The sequence below is a fragment of the Molothrus ater genome, chromosome 7 (genome assembly GCF_012460135.2).
Source record: "Molothrus ater isolate BHLD 08-10-18 breed brown headed cowbird chromosome 7, BPBGC_Mater_1.1, whole genome shotgun sequence".
Lineage (NCBI taxonomy): Eukaryota > Metazoa > Chordata > Aves > Passeriformes > Icteridae > Molothrus > Molothrus ater.
Window position 1 is genome coordinate 25,957,039 of NC_050484.2, and position 21,217 is coordinate 25,978,255.

At 38.0% G+C, this 21,217-nt stretch overlaps 2 protein-coding genes across 7 annotated transcripts in view; both read left to right on the forward strand.

Moving 5' to 3' along the window:
- PTPN4 (protein tyrosine phosphatase non-receptor type 4) overlaps positions 1–18,119 on the forward strand; it is a 142,969-nt gene extending 124,850 nt beyond the window's left edge. For 2 of the 3 annotated variants that reach the window (XM_036387030.1, XM_036387029.2), the window contains exons 21-27: positions 742–832; positions 918–979; positions 1,749–1,895; positions 4,185–4,313; positions 5,742–5,890; positions 8,923–9,058; positions 11,533–18,119. In XM_036387030.1, coding sequence (XP_036242923.1) covers positions 742–832; positions 918–979; positions 1,749–1,895; positions 4,185–4,313; positions 5,742–5,890; positions 8,923–9,058; positions 11,533–11,619 — 801 coding nt within the window. In that variant the 3' untranslated portion in view covers positions 11,620–18,119. Of the gene's footprint in view, positions 1–741; positions 833–917; positions 980–1,748; positions 1,896–3,460; positions 3,580–4,184; positions 4,314–5,741; positions 5,891–8,922; positions 9,059–11,532 lie in introns of those variants that run through there. The other variant, XR_008508494.1, reaches the window with a different exon arrangement.
- A 2,476-nt stretch (positions 18,120–20,595) lies between these two features.
- Positions 20,596–21,217, forward strand: part of EPB41L5 (erythrocyte membrane protein band 4.1 like 5) — a 52,217-nt gene continuing 51,595 nt past the window's right edge. For 2 of the 4 annotated variants that reach the window (XM_036386483.2, XM_054515362.1), the window contains exon 1: positions 20,596–20,707. The gene's annotated coding sequence lies outside the window, so the exon portion shown is untranslated. Of the gene's footprint in view, positions 20,708–20,788; positions 20,893–21,217 lie in introns of those variants that run through there. The other 2 variants (XM_036386482.2, XM_036386484.2) reach the window with 2 other exon arrangements.

The following is a 21,217-nucleotide window of genomic DNA, read 5'->3' on the forward strand; positions in this document are numbered from 1 at the left end:
TATATCTGTAAAATACATTTTGTATACTATTCTTTAAGAACTTTGGTAGAATTTCCTTTTATATTTAGAAAGAGTGGATTTTTTTTTCTAAATTATTTAGAGTTCTGCTTTAATATAAGTTTTATTCTCCCTAGCAAGTTCAATGTGTAAAAGTTTTTTAAACTGCTTTTTTTGAATCTGGATCGTTTCACTAGTATTTTTTGTAGCACAAAAAATAGGTAGTGGCAATGCTTGACTAAGGCATGAAAGGGCAGAAACCTCTCAAAAGCAATTTTGTACAGGAAAAGTGCAAGGTAACCAGGATTTGCTCTAAAGTTATTGGAATACAGAAGGATGTCTGGGGAAAAAACCAAAAATTCTAACTGAAAGAAGTGCAATGCCTATACACAACATAATCTGCTTGCCCCAAATGACCAAGTGGGATGTCAATATCAGTGAGTTCACTTACCACTATACAATACTACTTTTTCTCTGGATCAATGATCTAGTGGAAGATTGAAATTTCAATGTTCACTTTGTCTTTAACCAAGTTTTGGCTACATCTTGGTCATTTTCAGTGATCCCAGAGCATAACTAAATTTATAGTGCTTTATTTTTGAACGTATGTTTGTGGAAGCTACTGTTGCTCTATAGTTTATGTTCTAAAAAGCACCACTTTTTAGAACAAATTCTATTTAGGTAATAATATAATAATAAGACTATTGCATCTATTGTGTTCTGACCATCTGCTTTGTCTTTTAGCAATTGTATAGGAAAAAGCCTGGAATGACAATGTCTTGTGCCAGATTACCTCAAAACATTTCCAAGAATAGATACAGAGACATTTCGCCTTGTAAGTATTGCTATGTCTATATGTGCTCTGAAAGTATTTTACTGTGGCTACTAAATAAGTAACATATTTCTAAAATTATTTTCAGATGATGCTACACGGGTTATTTTAAAAAGTAATGAAGATTACATCAATGCAAATTATATAAATGTGAGTAGTATTTTTCAGAAGTGCTTCTGACATTAAGTAATTCTATAGTTTTTTCAATGAAAAAATTGATTTAAAAAAATCTTTTTTTATAAATCTAGTTCAGGCTGGAATACTAAGCCTCTAGTCAGGTGATTTGAAATTTCCTGTAGATATATTTCCTTCATAATGTTGGTGGCACATCTTTTCAGAAATGTTTAAAGTCTAGCCCTGCATTTAATGTGAAAAAATGAAAACTGAAGCCAGCCCTCTCCAGAGCAATTAATTCTTCTTTTCTGATTACTTTCCTGACAGTTGTGTTCAACAACAGTAAAGTTTAATTTGGTATCAATTTCTTTTGCTTCTTATTTTATTAATTGTTAGTAACAGAAAACTTACAGCTACTTACTTTAATGAAAAAAACTCCAGATATTAAATTCTGAGATCTGTGTTTTAAAAGCTAGTGTCAAAAAGCCACAGAGCAAGAAATAGTTGCCCCGGAATTATTTGCCAACTGCTCTGTAATTTCTTTTTTCACCCCTTAATCTTCATTATGGCAACTACATGACTGTCAGTTCATATGTAAAGTGTATTTGAATCTTTGTAGTAATTTTGCATGTGAAACACTTAAAGAATTTTTATCTGTGCCAATTCATATTTGCTAGCCTTTAAGAAATAGAATTAATGTCATGGATGGTTTTTTAAAAATTAGTTACTAAACTGTAAAAGTCTGATGCCTGACTTTCATTTGCTGTAGTGTAGGAATTGAAATAATGACTTTGTCTTCTTTTAGATGGAAATCCCTTCTTCCACAATAATAAACCAGTACATTGCTTGCCAAGGTCCATTACCGAACACTTGTCCTGATTTCTGGCAGATGACTTGGGAGCAAGGCTCTTCCATGGTTGTGATGTTAACAACTCAAGTAGAACGGGGCAGAGTAAGTAAAACATTTCCTTAGATGTCACTTCCATTATCTTCTAACAAACTGTTAGTGATTAGCCTTTAAAAGATTAGAGGAATATATTGTGATGGCATATATGTCAAGGGGATAGTAGGAAGTAGTTTTAAACTAGAAAAGTGTAGGTAGAGTAGATATAAGGAAGAAATTTTTACAATGTGAGTGGTGAAATACTGGCACAAGTTGCCCAGAGGTGGTGAATGTTCATCTCTCTGGCTGAAGGTCATGTTGGATGGAGCTCAGAGCAACTCAGTCTAGTTGGAGAGGTCCCTGCTCACTGCAGGGGGCTGGACTGGATGGTCTTTAAAGGTCCATTCCAACCAGAACTGTTCGATCAGTCTGTAAGTGTTTTTCATAAGAGCAGGGCATTCCCAGTTCTTTTGCAATGATGAGTCTTAGATTTTAAACCTTCTGGTGTTGTTAATGCAGCCAATAGTTAAACTTTGTTCAGTCTTGAAATGCACTTAACTCTTCATGTATTTCCTCAAATACTTTCAGTCTACTCTGTTTGATTCCTTATTGTAAAGTAAAAAGCATCTAGAATTTAGCTTCATAGAACTTTTTTTCTCCAAACTGCAAACGAAGGAACTCCAAGAAGTTCCATCAGTTTTCATAGAGTACTTCTTTGATATGTAGTGAGATTAATTTTTAAGGCAGCCTAATACAGCTTTTTAGGGTTAATATCCCATACCTGGATGGCTGTCTTATCAAGGATTTTCTTAAACACTTTAAAATTTCCCATAAAATGTTATTCTGTTATAAAGATTTGTTTAATCATGTGAAGTAATCATTGCCCTTTAATTTGTATATGAAATGTGTTAAAATAGAATACCAGTAATAGAGTAATTAAGACTTAAAATTAGTAAAAATAATTGTGTATGATACTATAAAAGGCCTCAGGTGATTTTTTTTAGCTTGTTTGGTTTTGGTTTAAGCTGTAGTTTCTCATTAATAGCTTTGGATTTCATGCAGTTCTATCCTTTGCAGATAGGCAAAACAATCAAGTGTGGTCATACACAGTGTAATTCCTGAGTTACTTGGTTTAGTCTGGAGTATTCACAGTAGCACTGGCTGGTTAAGTGTGTGGACAGAAATGACTGTCTGCCATAATAGTGTAGTGGAAATCCTCCATATCAGGGTTTCTTTTGAAGATGGGTTTATAGTGGGTTGTGGCTGTTCTGACCAACTTGAATTGTAGTTCAGCTGCCTGTACATATTCTGACTTTTTAACAACCATATACTTGCTGTGAGGTCAGGACTCTATATAGAATTAAAATAATTGAAGGGAAGTTGCAGTGGTTTTAAACCATTTTCCAGTGACTCAATGTTTGCATGATGCTGCCTGCTCCCAAATAAACATGATTAGAGGGAATTTCAGTACAAGTGCCCTTTTACTTTGAGTTTTCTTTGCAGATCTGCTAAGAACAGACTTGCAATGGCAGTTCTCTGAGGTTCCCCCACCCCTTCAATAATGATATTTGTGGAGTTCTTTAGAGAGCTGCTTAATAATGAAATAAAAGGCCTTATCTGTCTTATACCCATAGGCAGACTCCCTGCTCTAAAGCTGATCATGAGGCTTCTGACATCACTATCCCACTGCATGCCGGGATGTCTCAGTGGAGCAGGAAGTCTGCAAATCTGGCTGCTCTTAAAGATTCGCCAGGTGGGTTGGAAATGCAAAAGTACACTTGAGCTGAAATGACCTCTGTCATTAGGCATTCAAACCATATTTCAGAAAATCAGTGTTTGAAGTTTTCATTCACATTTGAGGACTTGACTGGGAGTCCCTGAAGTCCACCATCCTCATCCTTATTTTCTGCATTAGCTTAGCAACTTTTTTGTTGCATATTTCCCTTTTTTTTGTTTGTTCTTTTCCCGTATAAATGTACTTTGAGAAGATCAGATTAGGATTTTGGAGGTCAGAAATATTTATAAAGCAGCATCTTTGTCAGTCAAGTGTTAAGATGGAATATTTATAGATAAAGTCTTAAAAAAATTGTAATGGATGTTAAAGGCGGCATCCATCTTCAATTAAGCTAACTGCAAGAGTTGGTACATGTGTCCTCTTGGAAGGAGAAACAGGAAATCTTTGTGATACCTTATTTTATAAACAGTAATTAGGTAACAAAGTCTATTTGGTAAGTAATTAAATAGTGTTTACAAAATGATCAAAATAATCTGTAACAAATAAAGGTATAAAAACTAGAGGAAATGAAAATTATACTCTGAATTTAAACACAGGCATCTTTAAAAATGTGTTGACCTTAGGTTAAATGCCATCAGTACTGGCCAGAGCCATCAGGAAGCTCATCATATGGGAATTTTCAGATTACCTGCCATTCAGAAGAAGGAAATCCTGCTTATGTCTTTCGAGAAATGACATTGACTAATCTGGAGGTAAAATCTTAATATATTTTCATGTATTAATCTGCAGAATCCTCGGATACTACCGAAAGCATACATAGATTTTCTTTTCAACTTGGTGGCATATCCATATAAATGAGACTGTTTATTTCTAGAACCCTCTAGAAAACTAATTGTCATGTACTTTCCTAGGAGGAATTCTGTCCATAAAATGATAACAAACTTTTCACAAGCGAAAATATCACTGAGATTCATTTTTCATAATCATATTAATTGGATCACATGAAGGATATATTATCCTAAAAGTTTTTATTGGGGTATTTCATAACAAGGCCGAAGAAAAAGAGTAATAAAAGAAGTTGAGAAACTTGTTATTCCCTTGATGTTTTCAGAACTTGAGACATTAGAGGTGTTTCATCATCACACTGATGATGAAAAGTCTTTGTAAAGGCAAATAATTCTTAATAATTCCATCTTGAACAATATGTGCAAGAAGATGGAAGATAAATCCTGCTGAAAGATGAATCTGGAGTGGTGGCTACATGTAAACAAGGACCTTTTTGTACATGCATTGCATGATTTTCAGGGCATATGTAGTTTTCAGAGCTTCGTCAGCCACCATTTACACGTCAGAAATGTTTGGAAATGAGTATCTGGAATTTAGTTCACGTAGTTATTTCTCACTGCTTGAGTTACCAGTTGAGAAGCCAGTTTTATAGAGCTGCCTTTTAGTCAATTTGCAGTTAAAATTCCTGCCCTGTGTCCTGTTGAGACAATTGCTCATGTGCTATCAGCCGTGGAATCTGTAAATGATTCAGTGCCTAAAGGCTATTTAAAGTGCAGTAGCTCCTCTTCTTTTGAAATTCGACTCTGCTTGCCCGGGCTGTCCCCTCCCCCAACCAGAGGCCATTGATTATATTTGTGATATCACAGCAAGGGCCGGGAGGGAGTGGAAAACAAAGTCATTGTGCCTTTTAGGTGTAGGAGGGTCAGATCAAGCCAAAACACTGCTGCTGTTCACACAGGGTCTGAAGGAAAGCTTTTATGTCTGATCTCCCCTCCTTACCCCACTTAAGTCGTTCGATCTTGTAAGATGCTATCTCGTTCTGTTAAATTTGGCTAAGAATATGACCACCTTCTTGTACATCTAGTGTTCACTTAGATTGCTGGTATCCTTTAACTGCTTTTCTATTACGTGCTCTGTAATTTTTTTCACCTGTTGAAGATGCAAGCATTTGTGGATTTTCTTTTTTACTTTTAAGGAAAAAAAAAAAAAAAGTAATTGTAAAGTCCAGGATGACTGATGGTTAACGCTCACAAAGCACTGCTAGTTGCCTGAAGCCACTTTGAATATGGTACAAGTTGCTATAAATGTACTATTGATTTTTTTATTATTATTTTTGGCACTTTTTTAAAATGGGACTTGAATTACCTTTGGTTGGATTTCATGTGTCTGATTAGAAAGAAGAAAGCCGCCAGCTAACCCAAATCCAGTACATTGCATGGCCTGATCATGGGGTTCCTGATGATTCCAGCGATTTCCTCGATTTCGTGTGTCTTGTGCGAAAGAAGAGGGCTGGCAGAGAAGAACCTGTTGTTGTTCACTGCAGGTATCACATTTTTCTTCCATTTTATTAAATCATCAAAGTGAACTTTTTATCATCAAATAGCTGTTCTTAAAAGCTGTGCTTTGTTCTTGAAATAAATATTTAATAGTATCTGCTTTGGGGATGACAGGAAAACTCAAACCTTGAAATAAATACTTAATGTGGTGATCACATTTCAATAAGCAAGATTTTGAATAGCAACATGTGTTGATCTGTTCAGGCAGTTTGCTGGGATGTTTTGTTTTGTTTTTTTTTTCCAATTTAAATGCTTGTGGTAACAATCTACGTAATAATTCAGGGAAATGGCAGAAGATGCTTGGTAACCGTGAGGAATAGGTTCCTATTCTACAAAGCTCTAGAGTAGTTGTGTAAATGATCCATTGTGGAAAATGTGGTGGTTTATTAAAAGATCATTTAAAAGACATTTTCTCTCAAGCCTGTAGTCTTAGGCTATGTGGTATTTTGATACTTATATTAAGATGAAACATTTTTCTCAACAATTTACCTTTGTCATGAGTTAAAATAACTGTTGTTTAGATCTTTTCACGCACATGAAATGTAATTTTCTTTTCCTTGTGCAATACTTTGTTATAGCATTCTCCATTTCTTAGTGAATTTCAAGACCTTCATCATTTTAAAATACCTGATTAGCAAACTAGAATAATACCAGTTGTTTTCAAATGAACATGTGCTATCACAATTCTTGGAGAGCAGTTCTGTGAATATTTGACCTCTGAATTCTGAATACTCCTCAGAGAGTCAGTGTGCCTGAGTCAGGCATATATCGTTCTTTTCAGAGAGAAGCTGAGAAGTGTAAGGGATAAAACAAATTTGAAGACTACAAGTAAACTAGACATGTATTGAAGGAGATGAAAGAAAAAGAAAAATACACCTTGTATATCAGAAATTGTATTTCATTGGTTCTGCTCTCAAGTTCTGTTTTATGCAGGTCAGGGTGAATTGTACTGACTAGGGAAACCAGTAGCAGAATGCCAGTGTCTTAACTGATACTGCTTCTCAGCTTCCATTATTGATATACTTCTGGTTAATGTGGTTGTGAAAAGATGGTGAAAATGGGCAGCCAAATACACCCTCTATGATGTAAAATGTGCAGAAACACTGGAAAAACAACACTGGAGAGTAGGAACAGTTTCATTCATCTCAAGGAGGCACCAGTTCAGCTCCAAACTGATAATTTCAATTGAAGCTTTATGAAAAATTTATGTTTCACAGAAGAAAAGAGATGGATTATCACATAATTTACTTAATTGGCCCAACTTGGTGGCTGTTGGGAAGTATAACCAAATTCCAGCAGAGAGTCAAGCAGAAGGAGCCCAGGTGTTCCTCCATATGGTGCATGCACTCTATTTTTAACACCTCTTCAGTATAATAGGACAGGGCATTAGTGCAACAAAATTTGTTTTCAGGACTAAGCCATCAACCTTATTGTGAGGAATCAAAGTAGCTAATGGAAAATTATTTTATTTTGTACAATAATAATAACTTAAAAACAAAATGGTCCAAACTCATAGAGATTATAAAGCAACCAATACCTTAAGGCGTTGGAAAGGTTTTTGTTATATTGAGCTGCATAAACCACTAGTTTCTGATGTTGTGTCATGTGGTTATTTTTATCTCTACAAGCTCTTACTAGTTTTGTTGAACAGTTTCTAATTCTTGTTCTAGATGAGATAGGAACCACCCATCCTGCCCATGCCCTTCATGATTTTCATGCCCTGTCTCAGTGTTCTACTCCATCAATCAGCGATTGCCTTTTCTAAGCTGAAGAGTCCTACCCTACCTTATGTTTGTCATAGGGAAATTATCACATTTTCTATTGTTGTTGCCCTCTGAATCTTTTGAAATTGTAAAATGAGTCATTAGGTTCTTTGACAGTTACTGTTTGTTTGTACTTGGATTTGATAAAGCATTCTGCATTTAAGTTCTATATGCATAAATTCTAGAAATATAAATATTACTGAATCATTTTATATAACCAGCAAATGTACATCTTGTCTTAAAATTCTTGTGACATCACTGAAATATAGAGTAGCTTTAATGCCACCTTCTGGACAAAGATTTAAATAGTAGTTTATCCAGACTTAATTTGAAGTAGCTTTTTAAAATCAGAACAAGTGACTTTCAAAGTTTGAAACGTTTATATTAATCACTTTAGATCCAAATACTTTGATTTATTATATGAGTTAGAATAATGCTGGCATTTCAAAATATGTATTTGTTCCTATATTGCAGTATGGGGAAATATTTGTTGTCTATTTCAAAAGTGCATCATTAATTGAAAAATTTCAGACTCTTCATTGAATTCAAGATTAAATATTCAGTCTTTAAGGCTTGCCACTTCTGGAAAAGCCTATGTGTATATAAAAGTAGATGAATCTTTAGATTTGTTTTATTTTTAAGGAAAAAATGTTTGTCTGTTAGCTCTCGATAATTTTGCCATTTTGATATGTTTATCCTATGGTACTTCCTTGTCTTGAAAGGGATTGCTATCATGTATCCCTTTTAATAACAAGAAAACAGTCCTTATTGTCACCCTACAGAGGTTTCTAGTAATTGTTCCTTTACTTACTTGGAAATAGGAAGGTATGCATTGCTTGAAGGACATGAATATGATTTTATTGGCCCAACTTTGCAGAAATCATTTCAGCAATGGTCCAACTGACAACATGTCCAGCATGCACTCGTGTTTTGTTATCCCCTAGATGTTAGTGTGGTATGTAACGGGATCTCAACAGATATCTATCTCTGTCAGTTCTGCTCAGGGGAGTGGCTGGGTGAGGCACTTCCTCCTCCAAGGAGGGGCAGTTCTGATGGGTGCTGATGGATTCTGCTCTGTTCAGGCAGGACTGAGGCTGCTTCCAGACACACACACAACCAGTCCTGTCCCTGCCCCAGCAGTATGGGAGCCACAATGGGCAACCCTGAGAATCCAGGAGAAGGAAGATCTATAAGCATGAGCAGTACTCCAGACACTTGATTTCACTTTCCACTTTGTGTTTTTGTTGCTGTTCCAGTGCTGGGATTGGCCGGACAGGGGTTCTGATCACGATGGAGACAGCGATGTGTCTCATTGAGTGCAATCAGCCTGTTTATCCTCTAGATATTGTAAGAACCATGAGAGATCAAAGAGCCATGATGATCCAAACACCTGTGAGTATCATCCCTGCTGTTCTGGGCTGCAGAACAATGATTTCCTGTGATCCAGTCATACTGGATGGATTTTTAATGCACTTGTTGATCATAATGCAGAGATCACCTTTACCCAGTGTAGCTGTAACCTTGGCTCCAGGTAAAAATAAATTCTTAAGGCTATTGGAAAGGAGCAGTTCTTTAAATTTCTACAGAGAAAACTTGAAAAAAGAGCAACAGCTGTTTCAGGGATACCTGGGAAATAATGACAAAAAGGGTTAATTTTAAGCAGTGTAAAAATTACTCAGAGAAGAAAGAAGGAGCGTAATTCCAGGTGTTAAGAATGGGAGTAGTATAAAAGATAAACACAGAAAGAACCAAAGTATGCAAGAAAAAACTTCAGTGATGAAATTCAGTGATTTTATGATGCCTTAGTTGTAATGGAAAAAAGCCTTAATTATGCTCTGTAAATGACTTAAAGACAAGTTATCAGATAAATAATATTTGTAAACATCAGTGTATTAAATCTCATGTGAGATGCATCAAAGCAATCCTAAGTACCTTTTTCTTTAGTCTAAAAAGAGTAACTTACTAAAGGATTCTTTTGAGGGTTTCATACCTTAAGATACCACAACTTATTGTGCACCTGTAAAGTTTGAGTTTTGTGAGATAATTCGTGTGTTATATTTCAGATTTGTATGAGTTTTAGAACAGATTTAGAGACATGTTATTGTATCAGTCAGGTGTTTCTTATCTCTAAGAGCACTTAGTTAGTGTTTACATTTTTAGAAAGTACCTAAAAAGGGTGAAAAGTTTGAGTTGTCTTTCAGAAAGAAAAAAAGAAGAAGATTGGATTTTTGGTTGTTCCAAACTTCGGATAGTTCCAGTTTTTTTTATTTTTTTGAAAGAGTAATCATGAGTAATTGGTGTAGTTTTACTCACAGTATACAGCATTTAGAGAGAAAGCATCCTGAAGGAGAAAAGGCACTAGATCCAGTATTGAATCACAATTACTTGAAGGTAGTTGCTGTAGTAATTTTCATATCTGCGCTGCTGTTCCTTGAATAAAATTTGAATAAATTTTTTTTGTTCTTCAGAGAGTGCTAAGGCTGACAAAAAGTATGTATGTGTCTCCATTTCTAGTTCATCAGTCATTTAGTGGTGCTGAATTCATGTTCCAGTACTCATGTTTCACTAAAAAGTTGTTGTATTCAGGTAGCACAGGAAGGATGGGAAAGGTGATGATACATGAAAAATAGCAAAGGATGGCTCTTGCTGTTTGTCACAGTTTTTTAGGATGGATGGCTGTCTTTCTAACATATGTGGAGGGGGAGAAAGTGTTATTAGTAAAGGTAGGAGTTGCACTGGTGAGAGTTCTAACTGCATTTTTTCACAGTATGTGCTCAATATAATCTGGCTTCCTAATTTTTCTTGGAAAACAAAAAACTTCAAGATTCAGTGAAAAGCAGGTGTTAACTGCATCGGAGGGAGAAGGTCTAATAAAGGAATTGGGTTTTTTTAAGGTTCCATGCCCATGCGCCGTTCCCATTCCTCCTCCGGCAGCCGGAGCTGGGCCCCTGTGTACGGCGCGCTTCGCTCGCTGTCCGCGGGGGGGCGCTGTGCGCGGCCCGCTCCGCCGCCCTCGGGGCGCGCTGGGGACAAACGCGGATTTACCCCAAGGAGAGAAATGAACTCCTTTATATACACGCGACAGGATAGCAAATAATGGCTCTAGTGCTAGATGTGTTCATATGTTAATCTCTTAAGATCTGACATCACTAACTGCTGCATAGAGAGGGCTGTTCCACAACACTGACAGTGCAGGTGTGCTGGAGTTCTAACTAGCATAGACTCATTGTGCAGGATGCAGTGTGAGTTGTGGTGCTTTGCATTCATTTCAATTTGTTTTCATTATATTCTAATTTGATTACTGTCGGGTTTTTTAACTGTTATTTGAATAAAACAAACTTTTAGTCACCTCTGTGTATGCAGGTGCCTTCAGTGCCTTGAAGAGTTAGACATATAATGTTAAGAAACAGAAGGTTTGGGTTTTTAAAACATGAAACATTTCTTTTAAATCAGATCTGACAGGGAGGTGCCAGTAACATGCCTGAGTTAATGTAAGTATGAAAAAGTGCTTTGAAACTATGGCTTCTAAATCCAAGGGCATGGAAACCTCAGGTCAGTGAAATTTCAGCAAGGAAATAAAGAGGAGAAAATGGCTAAATAGGTGATGTTGTAATAATAATACTGGGGTTTTGGGTAATGACTTTCGGTATATATTTCAAAGTGCCATTCATCCTATTCTTCTGCTGAGAAACAAAATGCTGTCATCTAAAGTTCCCTTTGTATTATGTTTCCTAAACTAACTTTGAAACATAGTTCTTGGCCTGTCAAGAGAATGGGGTGGGGAAATCTTAGAGGCCTTTTCTGTTTCCAAATGACATTTTTCAATTACACTTCTTTCAATTTACTGAATCTACTTTCCTTTTCAGAGTCAGTACAGATTTGTATGTGAAGCTATTTTGAAGGTGTATGAAGAAGGATTTATTAAACCTTTACAAGCATCACTGCATAAGTAAAGAGCAAAAAACCTATGATATCAATTGAGGAATCCTGTCCTCTATAATGAACTGGCAACATTCTTTGTGCCATAATACTGCTTGCAGGAAATGATAGTGAAGTACAGCAAAGAATTGACAAAGGACTTTGAAAACTTCAGCACTGTTGCACTTTACGTTGAAACAAAATCAGTCTCTGAAACTCTTCTAACCTTCATCTGTTTGAAGACTTTATTTTCATGATTTGCTCCGAACAAACCATGGACTGAAAGAACTGATTGTGTTCAGGGTAATCGCCGATATTTCATTGTAGTGCCATATACTGCGCTTCTGGTTGAATTGCTACAAACAAGGCTTGGAATTATTTCACTCTGTTTTACACCCATGTCTCTTAAAATGAAAAACAAATGAAAAAATACACTAAGCCATGGTCTTTTTCCAGTGCTAGGTTTATTTACTATGTACAGACTCTCACAGTTTTGTTTTTTACAACATTAGCAATATTGCCAATACTAGATAGATACACACTGCCTACTGATGCAGCACACTTTGTCCTACACCCTTACTAGAGACCAGCTGGTTGTTAGAGGAGAGCTGGCATCTGTTAACCCAGCAGTAGCTGCATAATGCCCACTTACCAGCATCTTGTACGAAATAATAACAATAAAAATTTTAAAAAACCAACACATAAATAAACAGCATTTCTTTGGCACAGCTTGTGTGTCATACACTGGTGTATTCTGATTTGTGTGACTTCAGATTATGTGATGGGAACTAGTGCATGCATTATGTCTTAACCCCTTAAGTGCCTTGAGACTTACAGCGTACATCCAGTGAAAGGCACTCATGATTCCATGGGGGTGGTATTGTCCTGTCATATTTATCTTAATGGGTTCAGATTTTTTAAATGGCCCTTGGTGCTTGGAGTATGTTACCACAAGGGGTCATGGAAATACCATTCCCTCTTCTGTTATACAAGTACCTGTGTGCTACTCTGTAGCAAAAGCACCTCTACCAACATAATGAATGAGCATTGTATGCTGCTGTGCTGTAATTATATCAAAAATCTGACACATTCCTTCATTCCTTCCAACTAGTAACTTACTAGCATCTTACTACAAAATGCTGGTAGGTCATTAGAAGCTGATACCTTGTTTTATCCTTTTATTGAGAATAGCTGTTTTACTCGATTAGACATAACTCTTTAATAGCACTGATAATTAAGTTGAACTTACAATCAGATGTGACTTAATTCCATTACCTTCTAATTAACCTGTTCAGTCCTCATAGTTGATTTCAAGCCATGTTCGTACAGGTCTGCCTTTATTTTCTTTTATTTGTTTGGAGGGGAGAAGGGAGGAGAACACTATGAAGTTATCCCAGAACTTAATTTTAATTTCATAATGACCCCAGTCGCCTTCTGTTATGCTTGTGCAAAATTGTTCCAGTTGGTATGGGTTGCATCTTATTTAAGTAGGTAGAAGATTTGTAAGAAATGTCTGTCTGATACAGTATCTGAGCTCATTCTAAAGATGCATAAGTGTCCCCATTTTTAAATATTTTTCTAGTATAGCAGAAACCAAGTCAGAAGCAAGGTACCCAGTGTAATATACTGTAAGAAAAAAAGAGTCACTTATTTGACTGCCCTCTGACAGCATAACTTTGTGCCCTCTATTTAAAAGTTTTAATTTATTGTATTGGTTTCCTGAAAATGTTTATCCATTAAATTTTGTTGTAAGCTATATACATAGCATAGAATTTAAATGGAAAGTTCTACGCTAAATAATTTTTAACTATTGAAGAATTATATTGTATAATATACTTTGTTCTATGGACATTTGAAACAGATCAGCTATGAACTATTAAATGAAAAGGGATTCAGACAACGTGAAATCCTGGCTTATGACTTAGTAATGAACAAGAACTACAATGCCAAATGAAAGATAGAGTTTTAAATATTTTTAGAAAACAAAATAATATTAGGAGGGCTGTGGCCCTGTTACTTATATTTCTAGATTTGATGCTGAAGTCAATGTTATCCCTCAGTGAAAAATAAATTTTACAAGAATCTCTGGATCTGAACTGAACTGAAAAAGAGTAATATGGTAGCTTTAATCTCAGTTATATTTTAAGCCATTTGCAACAAATGAAAATTCTTTTTTATAATTCTTTAACTTCCATATGATGAGGTCATTAGCTGAGTTACTGGCTAGTTAGAAGGTTATATTGAACTCAGCACTTACTGTCCAAAAATAAAAAAAAAAATCATCCATTATACTGAAAGAAATTTTCTTCATAGTTAAGTTGTAAACAAAAATAGCATTTGCCCTGTTATCCTGAGGGAAATCAGAAATGGAGTTTATGCAGCATTATATAGCATTGGTATGGCACATATTTAAATATTCTTATGTAAATTGCCATAGCAGTTCAAGTTCAAAAGTCCCATTTATACCACAATTAAGCGTGGGATATGTATTATTGGTCATCTGTCATTACTGTTTTGATTACAAACACAGGCAACAATAGTAGATCTCCTCAAAATTTTCCTCTGCACTGACTTGTAGGTTATTAACTAGCTGCACTGGGGAAAAAATTGAAACAAAGTACCTATTCTTAATTAATTGGCCATTAGCAACTCAGTGGCTTTTGGCTTCTCCAAAGCCAGGATAAAGGTAACCAAAAACTGCTTGGGAAAGAGAATAGCACTGAAGCCTTTCTACAGCATAAATCAGTCATTTAAATTTTTCTACCTGTTGTGGTATAAATGGCCTTTAAAATATTTTTATATGGCCAAAAAAAGCAAAACTGCTTAATATTTTACTTTGGGTTATGAAGATCTGTATCATCCTTAAGAGTTTTTTAAAGAAGTTTTTGTATGTTTCATGCTGTACAAAACATGAATGTATCTTTCAGACATAATGACTTATAGAGCTATATGTGATTGGTGTTATGACTGTTGGATTTTATGAATAATTATTTTCATACCATTTGATTAGGAAAAATGTTGGGTGGGTGTGGGAAAGAGTATGTTTCTAACACTTCCATGATGCAAATCCAGTTAAAGAAAAAAAAAAAACAAACCAGTAGTTTTCATTGTAAATAAGAGCAATATTATGACAAATTTGTGCCAATGTAAAATGTTAGGATTTTTGGTTTTATTTTTAGGTTCAGATTGAAAACTACCACTACCATCTCTTGTTTAAAATGGATTTGAAGGGGGTTTTTTAGTAGAAAGACATGGGGCTCTAGTGGGGGCTTTAAGTGGTTTTTGGGAGCATTTTTTACTTTTGCTAAATATGAAATAAGATACAGGTATTGTTTAATAAACCACCTACAGACTGTCAGCCAGTCCACTTTGAGAAATACTGCATTAGATATCCCAGGTAACTGAGGGCTGAAAATTTCATTTATCCTGAACTTGGAAGCATTTGGTATTTTCAATCACTTGTAGGTCTTAAGCAGTAAAATACTGCTTTTATGCATTTTATTTTTATCTATTCTCTCCCCATTATGAAAAAGAGAACGCCTTGGGATTTTTCTCGCTAGATTTAATGCTAGCTGACATTTCTTCCACGTTTCTCTGTTAAATCTCAAAAGCTTATATGCCATATAGATAAAGCAATAACACTTCTTCTAGATTATCTGATTACAGTCTGGCACACCATCTAGTAAAGAAAGGGTGAGAAAGCAGTTGGGACATTAAGGAACATGAGGAGGTTGTTATGGAACTTGTGTAGTTGGCAACTTTCCATGGAGACCTTCCAAAAAGCTTCATGGTACCTGTGGAAGGGCCAAAATGCAGCAGATGTGCTGCAGTTGTGCTGCCCCAGGGAACAGGACGAAGGGAAGGTCTGGCATAGAGATATTGGAGCTCCAGGCATGCTGTGGAGCTGAATTATGTGATATTTTTATGCTTATGCAGTGTGTGCAGGTATGTGGGTGATGTTTGGTGGCTCAGGGAATTAGCATGAGCATGAAAAGCTCTACAGATGCACCAAGCTCTACAATTTCCAAGCAAAAGAAGGTTGTCCAGTACATATGCTGTAGTTTTGACTGTAGAGCTACTGTGCAGGCAATCAGCAAGCCCCTCAGCCCTGAGGATAAAAGGAGTGATTTGGTTATGGTCCACATGAAAATTTTGCATATTTGGACTTCCACCAAGTAGAGGAATGATGTCCTCTAATATCAGTTGCAGTCTTTTTTATAGCTCACATCTCAGGTCCCCAGTCAGCTGGGTTGGGTGTATTTGCCAATTTTAGTGTACCCATCTTTTGTCTTGAGACTGAAAAAGTTCTTTCCCATTGCTGCTTCTAGTGCTAGGATCCAGTATTAAGATTGGTAAAAACATATTCATTGATTAACTGTGGACCTTGCATGAATATGCAGGTATTTATAATTAGTGGTGATTTGGAAGCTGTTAGAAGGAGGAAATGGTTGGTTTGTTTCAGTGTAACTGTTCTGTCCAGTCTCTGTTATCCCACTGCACTTAGTCACTTGTTTGTTTAGAAGTCTGCAAAGAAGGCCAGTTCCTTATCACTGGATTTTACCTCTGTGCTTGTTACTCCCACAGGTGTCTATATTTTCATAGGACTTCTCCTGCTACAAGTTTTGATCTGGTGCATAGGCTGTAAGTTCTGACTATTGGTTTTGGCATGTTTTGCTCATTGAGATTTCAATGGTAAAAAGGAGACATTAGCAAGTTTCTCAAAGCTGAAATATTCAATTTTTAAAATTTAGACATTTTGATTAGTAGCCTTATTTGAAAAAGCCACTAAAATGTCTGATTCTAGTCTGCTGTAGCAAGAATGATGGTTCACAGACTGGCTGGCAGCTTGTTGGTTGTGGTATTTCATATTTAGCAAGCTTACACATTTTAAAGGATAATTTTTTTCAAAGTGTTTTGATGTTTGAATAGTAGCACTTTATGTCATGCTTACTACTGACTGAACTATGGGACAAAATAAATTGGGTTTGGAGAGAGATGCTTAATGGGTTTCTGTACAGAGATGATTTGGCTTACACCCTGGTACGAATGCTTGCTGTTGTTCCAGCCATTTCTTGTTGATTGTTCACGTGTTTCTGAGGGATGTTCAGAAAATAGATATTAATAAGATAATTCTATCATCTCAATTTTCCTGTCTTAATACAAATATGAAGCCTACATTTGGGAAAAAAAAAAAAAAACAAAAAAGGAAAAAAAGGTGCAAATAGAAACTTACAGGGTACTTGTAAATTTATGTGATCTCTCTCATCTAGCTGCAAATTAGCTATGTTTACTGTAAATGTTTCTGCTAAGCATTATTTTTAACATTAGATCAATTACCTGGAAATCAGTATTTTTTTTTTATTTAACTTATTTGAATTTTGATAACTAAAGATAATGCACAACAAAGTTTAAGGAAGTTGTCACCCTTTTGCACCTAGGCCAGGGCCTGAGACATGAGTGAGAGGGTTAAACAGTTTACGTTAAGCTCTTTTGGTCTTTAACTAGAATATATCCACAAGGACTAGACTATAAATGATCCAGTGCAATTATCTCAGTACATTGGGGCACCACAGTAACAACCCATAATAATGTTACAGGAAAATTAAGGTAAGAGAGTGAAGGTTTTATCTTATCCAGTGTATCCAGATTTGTTTTCCATTTGGTTTGCTTCATTTACCAGTGATCCCATTTTAACCAGTCAATTTGGCAGGGCTGTTTGTGTAAGGTTTGAGGTTTTTTTCTGTAACAGGTGCTATACTGTGTGTAAATACAAAGGGAAGAGGATTATTTAGTTCCATCATTAACAATCAGATGGTGGCAATATTTTTGCCAGTTACTTCTGGTAATTAATTTGCATTTCCAGCTGTGGATTTCAGTTGTCAAATTTCATCTCAGTTTCATACTGCTGAATGATGGACTGCAAGTGTGGAGTAAATCATCTCAGAGTTGAACAGCTCTTGCATTGTTTAGACTAACTCTTGTGTATCTTTATTAATACTGGGGGGATGCAAAGGCTCTTCCCATAAGTAGACTTCTGCCTATAAATTTGTTCAAAAGCACATGAGGGGGAGGGAAAAAACAAACCAACAACCTAAATGCATCATCTTGGCTAAGCAGCCAGGGTGATTGATGGAAAACGATGGAAACTTGAAATTGGTCAACACTGGACAATGTGAAAATAAATTCAGCTTTTGTCACTGCAGCTACTGTATGCTTTAAAGGGCCTTATGTATTTGTCCTCATTTTGATAAAATTAAAATTCTTGCCATTAAAATTATACACTAACTTCTACAGAAAACCAGCAGTTCCCAGGATAAATATGCTAATTAACATTTAACAAGTCTTGTTTTAGTCTTAAGTAAAATTTCATTCTATTATGTGAAAAAATGCTGTTATGCATATTTTGTGGATATATTTAATTTAAGTTGACAAATAGTTGTCTAGGTACAGACTTGAAAATATATATATAGTTTAGTTGTGGATCTTAATTGTTTAATTGCAAAATAAAGATGTGCTTTAGTAATTTAAAGTTTAATATTTTTTTTGTGATTTTCTTGCTACTGTACACACGGTTTTGCTGTGCCACATTTATTTGTGTCTGGTGCCAGATAATGTTCACCTTGTATTTTCCTTCGTGGCATTGTATGACATAAATACACCCCTGTGGATTGTGCATTAGAAGAGGTTGCAAATTATCAGGAATTAAGTTGCTTGGTTAAAGCATCAGCCCAAGTTTTTGTCTGAAAATATGTAAATACTGCAAGATTTGCTCTAATGGAAAAATAACTTTTAAATTACCTTTTATGTAGTGAGTGTATTTGCGATAGTGTTCAGTAGAGCTGATAATCTGATCAAAAAGCTGAGGGTATGATAAACACTGATGTGAAGAACAAAAACTCCAGATGGAACCTTGTGATGAAGTATTTGCTGCCACAAAGTGAGGGGATGTTCCAAACAAAAGTGGGTAAAGATAATGAAAGGACTTAGGACACAAGACAGAATTCTCGGGAGGGATGAGTGTCTGAGACCCCTGTATGTTCTTACTGATAAATACAGGACTTTAAAGTGAGGACAGGGTGTTTGGATTTGAAGTACAAAAATATAAACCAGTGGGAAAGCACTTTAACGAGAAAAACAGATGTAAGAAGAGGTTTTTCAATAGAAGGAGATTTGTTTAAACTGAAGACTGGATATAAGACAAGCAGCAGATAACACAGCTGAATGTGTACTGTGCATACTTGGACTGTATCTGAGTAGCAAAGAGCAAGGAAGGAGTAGACTGTAATTACAGGAAGAGTAGCAAGAGGGTGGTGTGAAGTAGAAATTGCAAAAATGAGCTACTGAGTCATTGTGTCACTAAAGCTACAGGAAGGACATAATCTTTGTGAATGACTGAGTGGAAGGAAGCTCAATTTGAGGAATAGTTGAAGATGGTTAGAACATTTAGGGACAACGTCCAAGAATTAGGGAATTCCCTACAATTCTTTGTTGTATAGGAGAATGTGAACTGGTGTAGACTTAACTGGCAGGAGACTCCCATTTACCTGGCAGATCTCCACTACATACTAAGCATCTTTGATATGCAAACCATTGGTTAGTTGATCTGAGAATTCAGATATCTGCCAAACCCTCAAGATAAATTATTTTTCCACATTAAATATAGTAAGATTTTGTATGGTTTCTTTGGGAACTTTATTGCAAGCTCCCACAGGTATTTCATGACAGGCTACGGAGAGCAAGCATAGTCCTTGCTCCTCTGATAAAAAGTCAATATCTAAATTACCCCCCCTGTTGTAATTCACCTTTCTGAATAAATAGGCACATGAATGTGAATCTCACCTTTCCTCAAAGCTCGCCCTGCTCCTCCCCGCGGCAGGAGAGTGGTTGTCAACCTGTTACTTCGTCGGCAAATGGTGGCCAGCTTTTTTATTCCCCCCCGCCCCCCATTTCAGTAAATGACATCAGGGTTAACTCGATGTCTATTCAGGCACTGGAGCTGAGGTATTAATGTGGGTTTCATGATGCCAATTCCACTGCCTGGCAGGGACTGACCGGTGTCAGCCCGCGATTCAGAGCTGAGCATAAAAATGTTGTGTTATCTTTAGCCCAAGTATCTGCTCTCCCAGGCTATTAGATAGGCTGGAGTCCCAGTTATCCCGGGATTTTGAGGTGTCTGGAGCTCCTTTACGCCGAGCTTTGTCACTCTTAGCAGGCATTACGCACGAAGAGTTTAATATTGCTTTTCCTCAAATACTGACTTGGACACAAATATTTATGTAATAAAAAAGCACAGTCTAGTGCAGCCCTCTGTAATTGCTGCCGAGGAGCGGGGCTGGTGGCCCGGGCTGGAGTGACACGTTAGAAGAGCGATGGAAGCGCGGAGCACCGGCACAGGCTCTGCGACTGCATTTAAAGTACAAAACTGCATTTTGTAGTCGCTTATTTCAGTGTATAAATATACACTGATTTAGTGTATAATAGCGTATAATATACACTTATTTCAGTGTATACATATTAACAGTGTTCGCTTGTAGACGGCTCTGCTTGATCTAATACACTGCTACCGCTGCACTTTCAGGCACTGTTTAAAGATAAGACTTTCTTACAAATTTTATGGCTTAAGCGCGCATTTGCCTAAAGGTTCCAGTTACCGCTGGACAGCAGAGGGCTGGTCACAGTCCTGGCCAAACCACCGAGGGGAAACTTCCATGCCGCATTAGCAAAAACTCCAGAACTTTTGGGAAATAACCTGAAAGGCGTCCCGAAGGCTCAATCCCCAGGGGTGCCCCGTCCCCGGGGCCGCCCCGCCGCCCCCGCTCCGCGGCCCTCGGCCCGCTCCAGGCTCCGCGCTGCCGCCCCCCTCCGGCCAGCACGTGGTCGGCGCCGCGCCCCCCACCCCCCGCGGCGGCCCCTCCGCCGGGCGAAACCACCTGGCACGGGAGGGGGGGCGCCCCTTCTCCACCGGGCCCCGCCCCGTTAAAGGGGCGATGGGCTCCCGGCGCGGCGGCAAGCACAGCGTTCCTTCTCCCGTCCGGCTGCCGCCTTCCCTTCCCTTCCCGCCGCCCTCCGCCTCCATCTCCGCGCCGCCACCGAGCAGGAGAGCGTGGCCGGGGAAGCCGCCAGGTAAGTGAGCGCGGGGGGAGGAAATGGCCGGCGCGTCGCTGCCCGTTTAAGGGCCTCCCACGTCGCTCCGCCATGTCCGGCGGCCCGGCCCCTCCCGGGGCTCCTTCACCGCCCCCTGCCCGCCCCCGGGGCCTGGAGGAGCCGCCGTGGGGACGCTCCCGCCGCCCCGCAGGTGAGCCCGGCAGGTGGGGCCGCCACGGGGCCGGAGCGGGGCCGCGGGGCCGGGGCGTTATGTAAGGGCGGGGGTCGGAGCGGGCGGGGAAGGCGCCCGGCGGGGCCGGGTCTCGTCTGGGGTCGCCCCTCGTGCTCGGGGCTGGCTCCCCACACAGCTCCGTGTGTGTGCCGGGAAGCGCCGTGCCCGAGGGGCGCTCGCCGGTCCTGCTGGAGCCATTCCTGCTCGGAGAGCTGGGAGCGCGGCTCTGAGGCGGGAAGGGTCGCTTATCGCTTGTTTTCGATGGGAGAGGTGGAGCTGTGAGCCAGGAGAGGAGCCGGTGGTATGTAGCGCTCAGT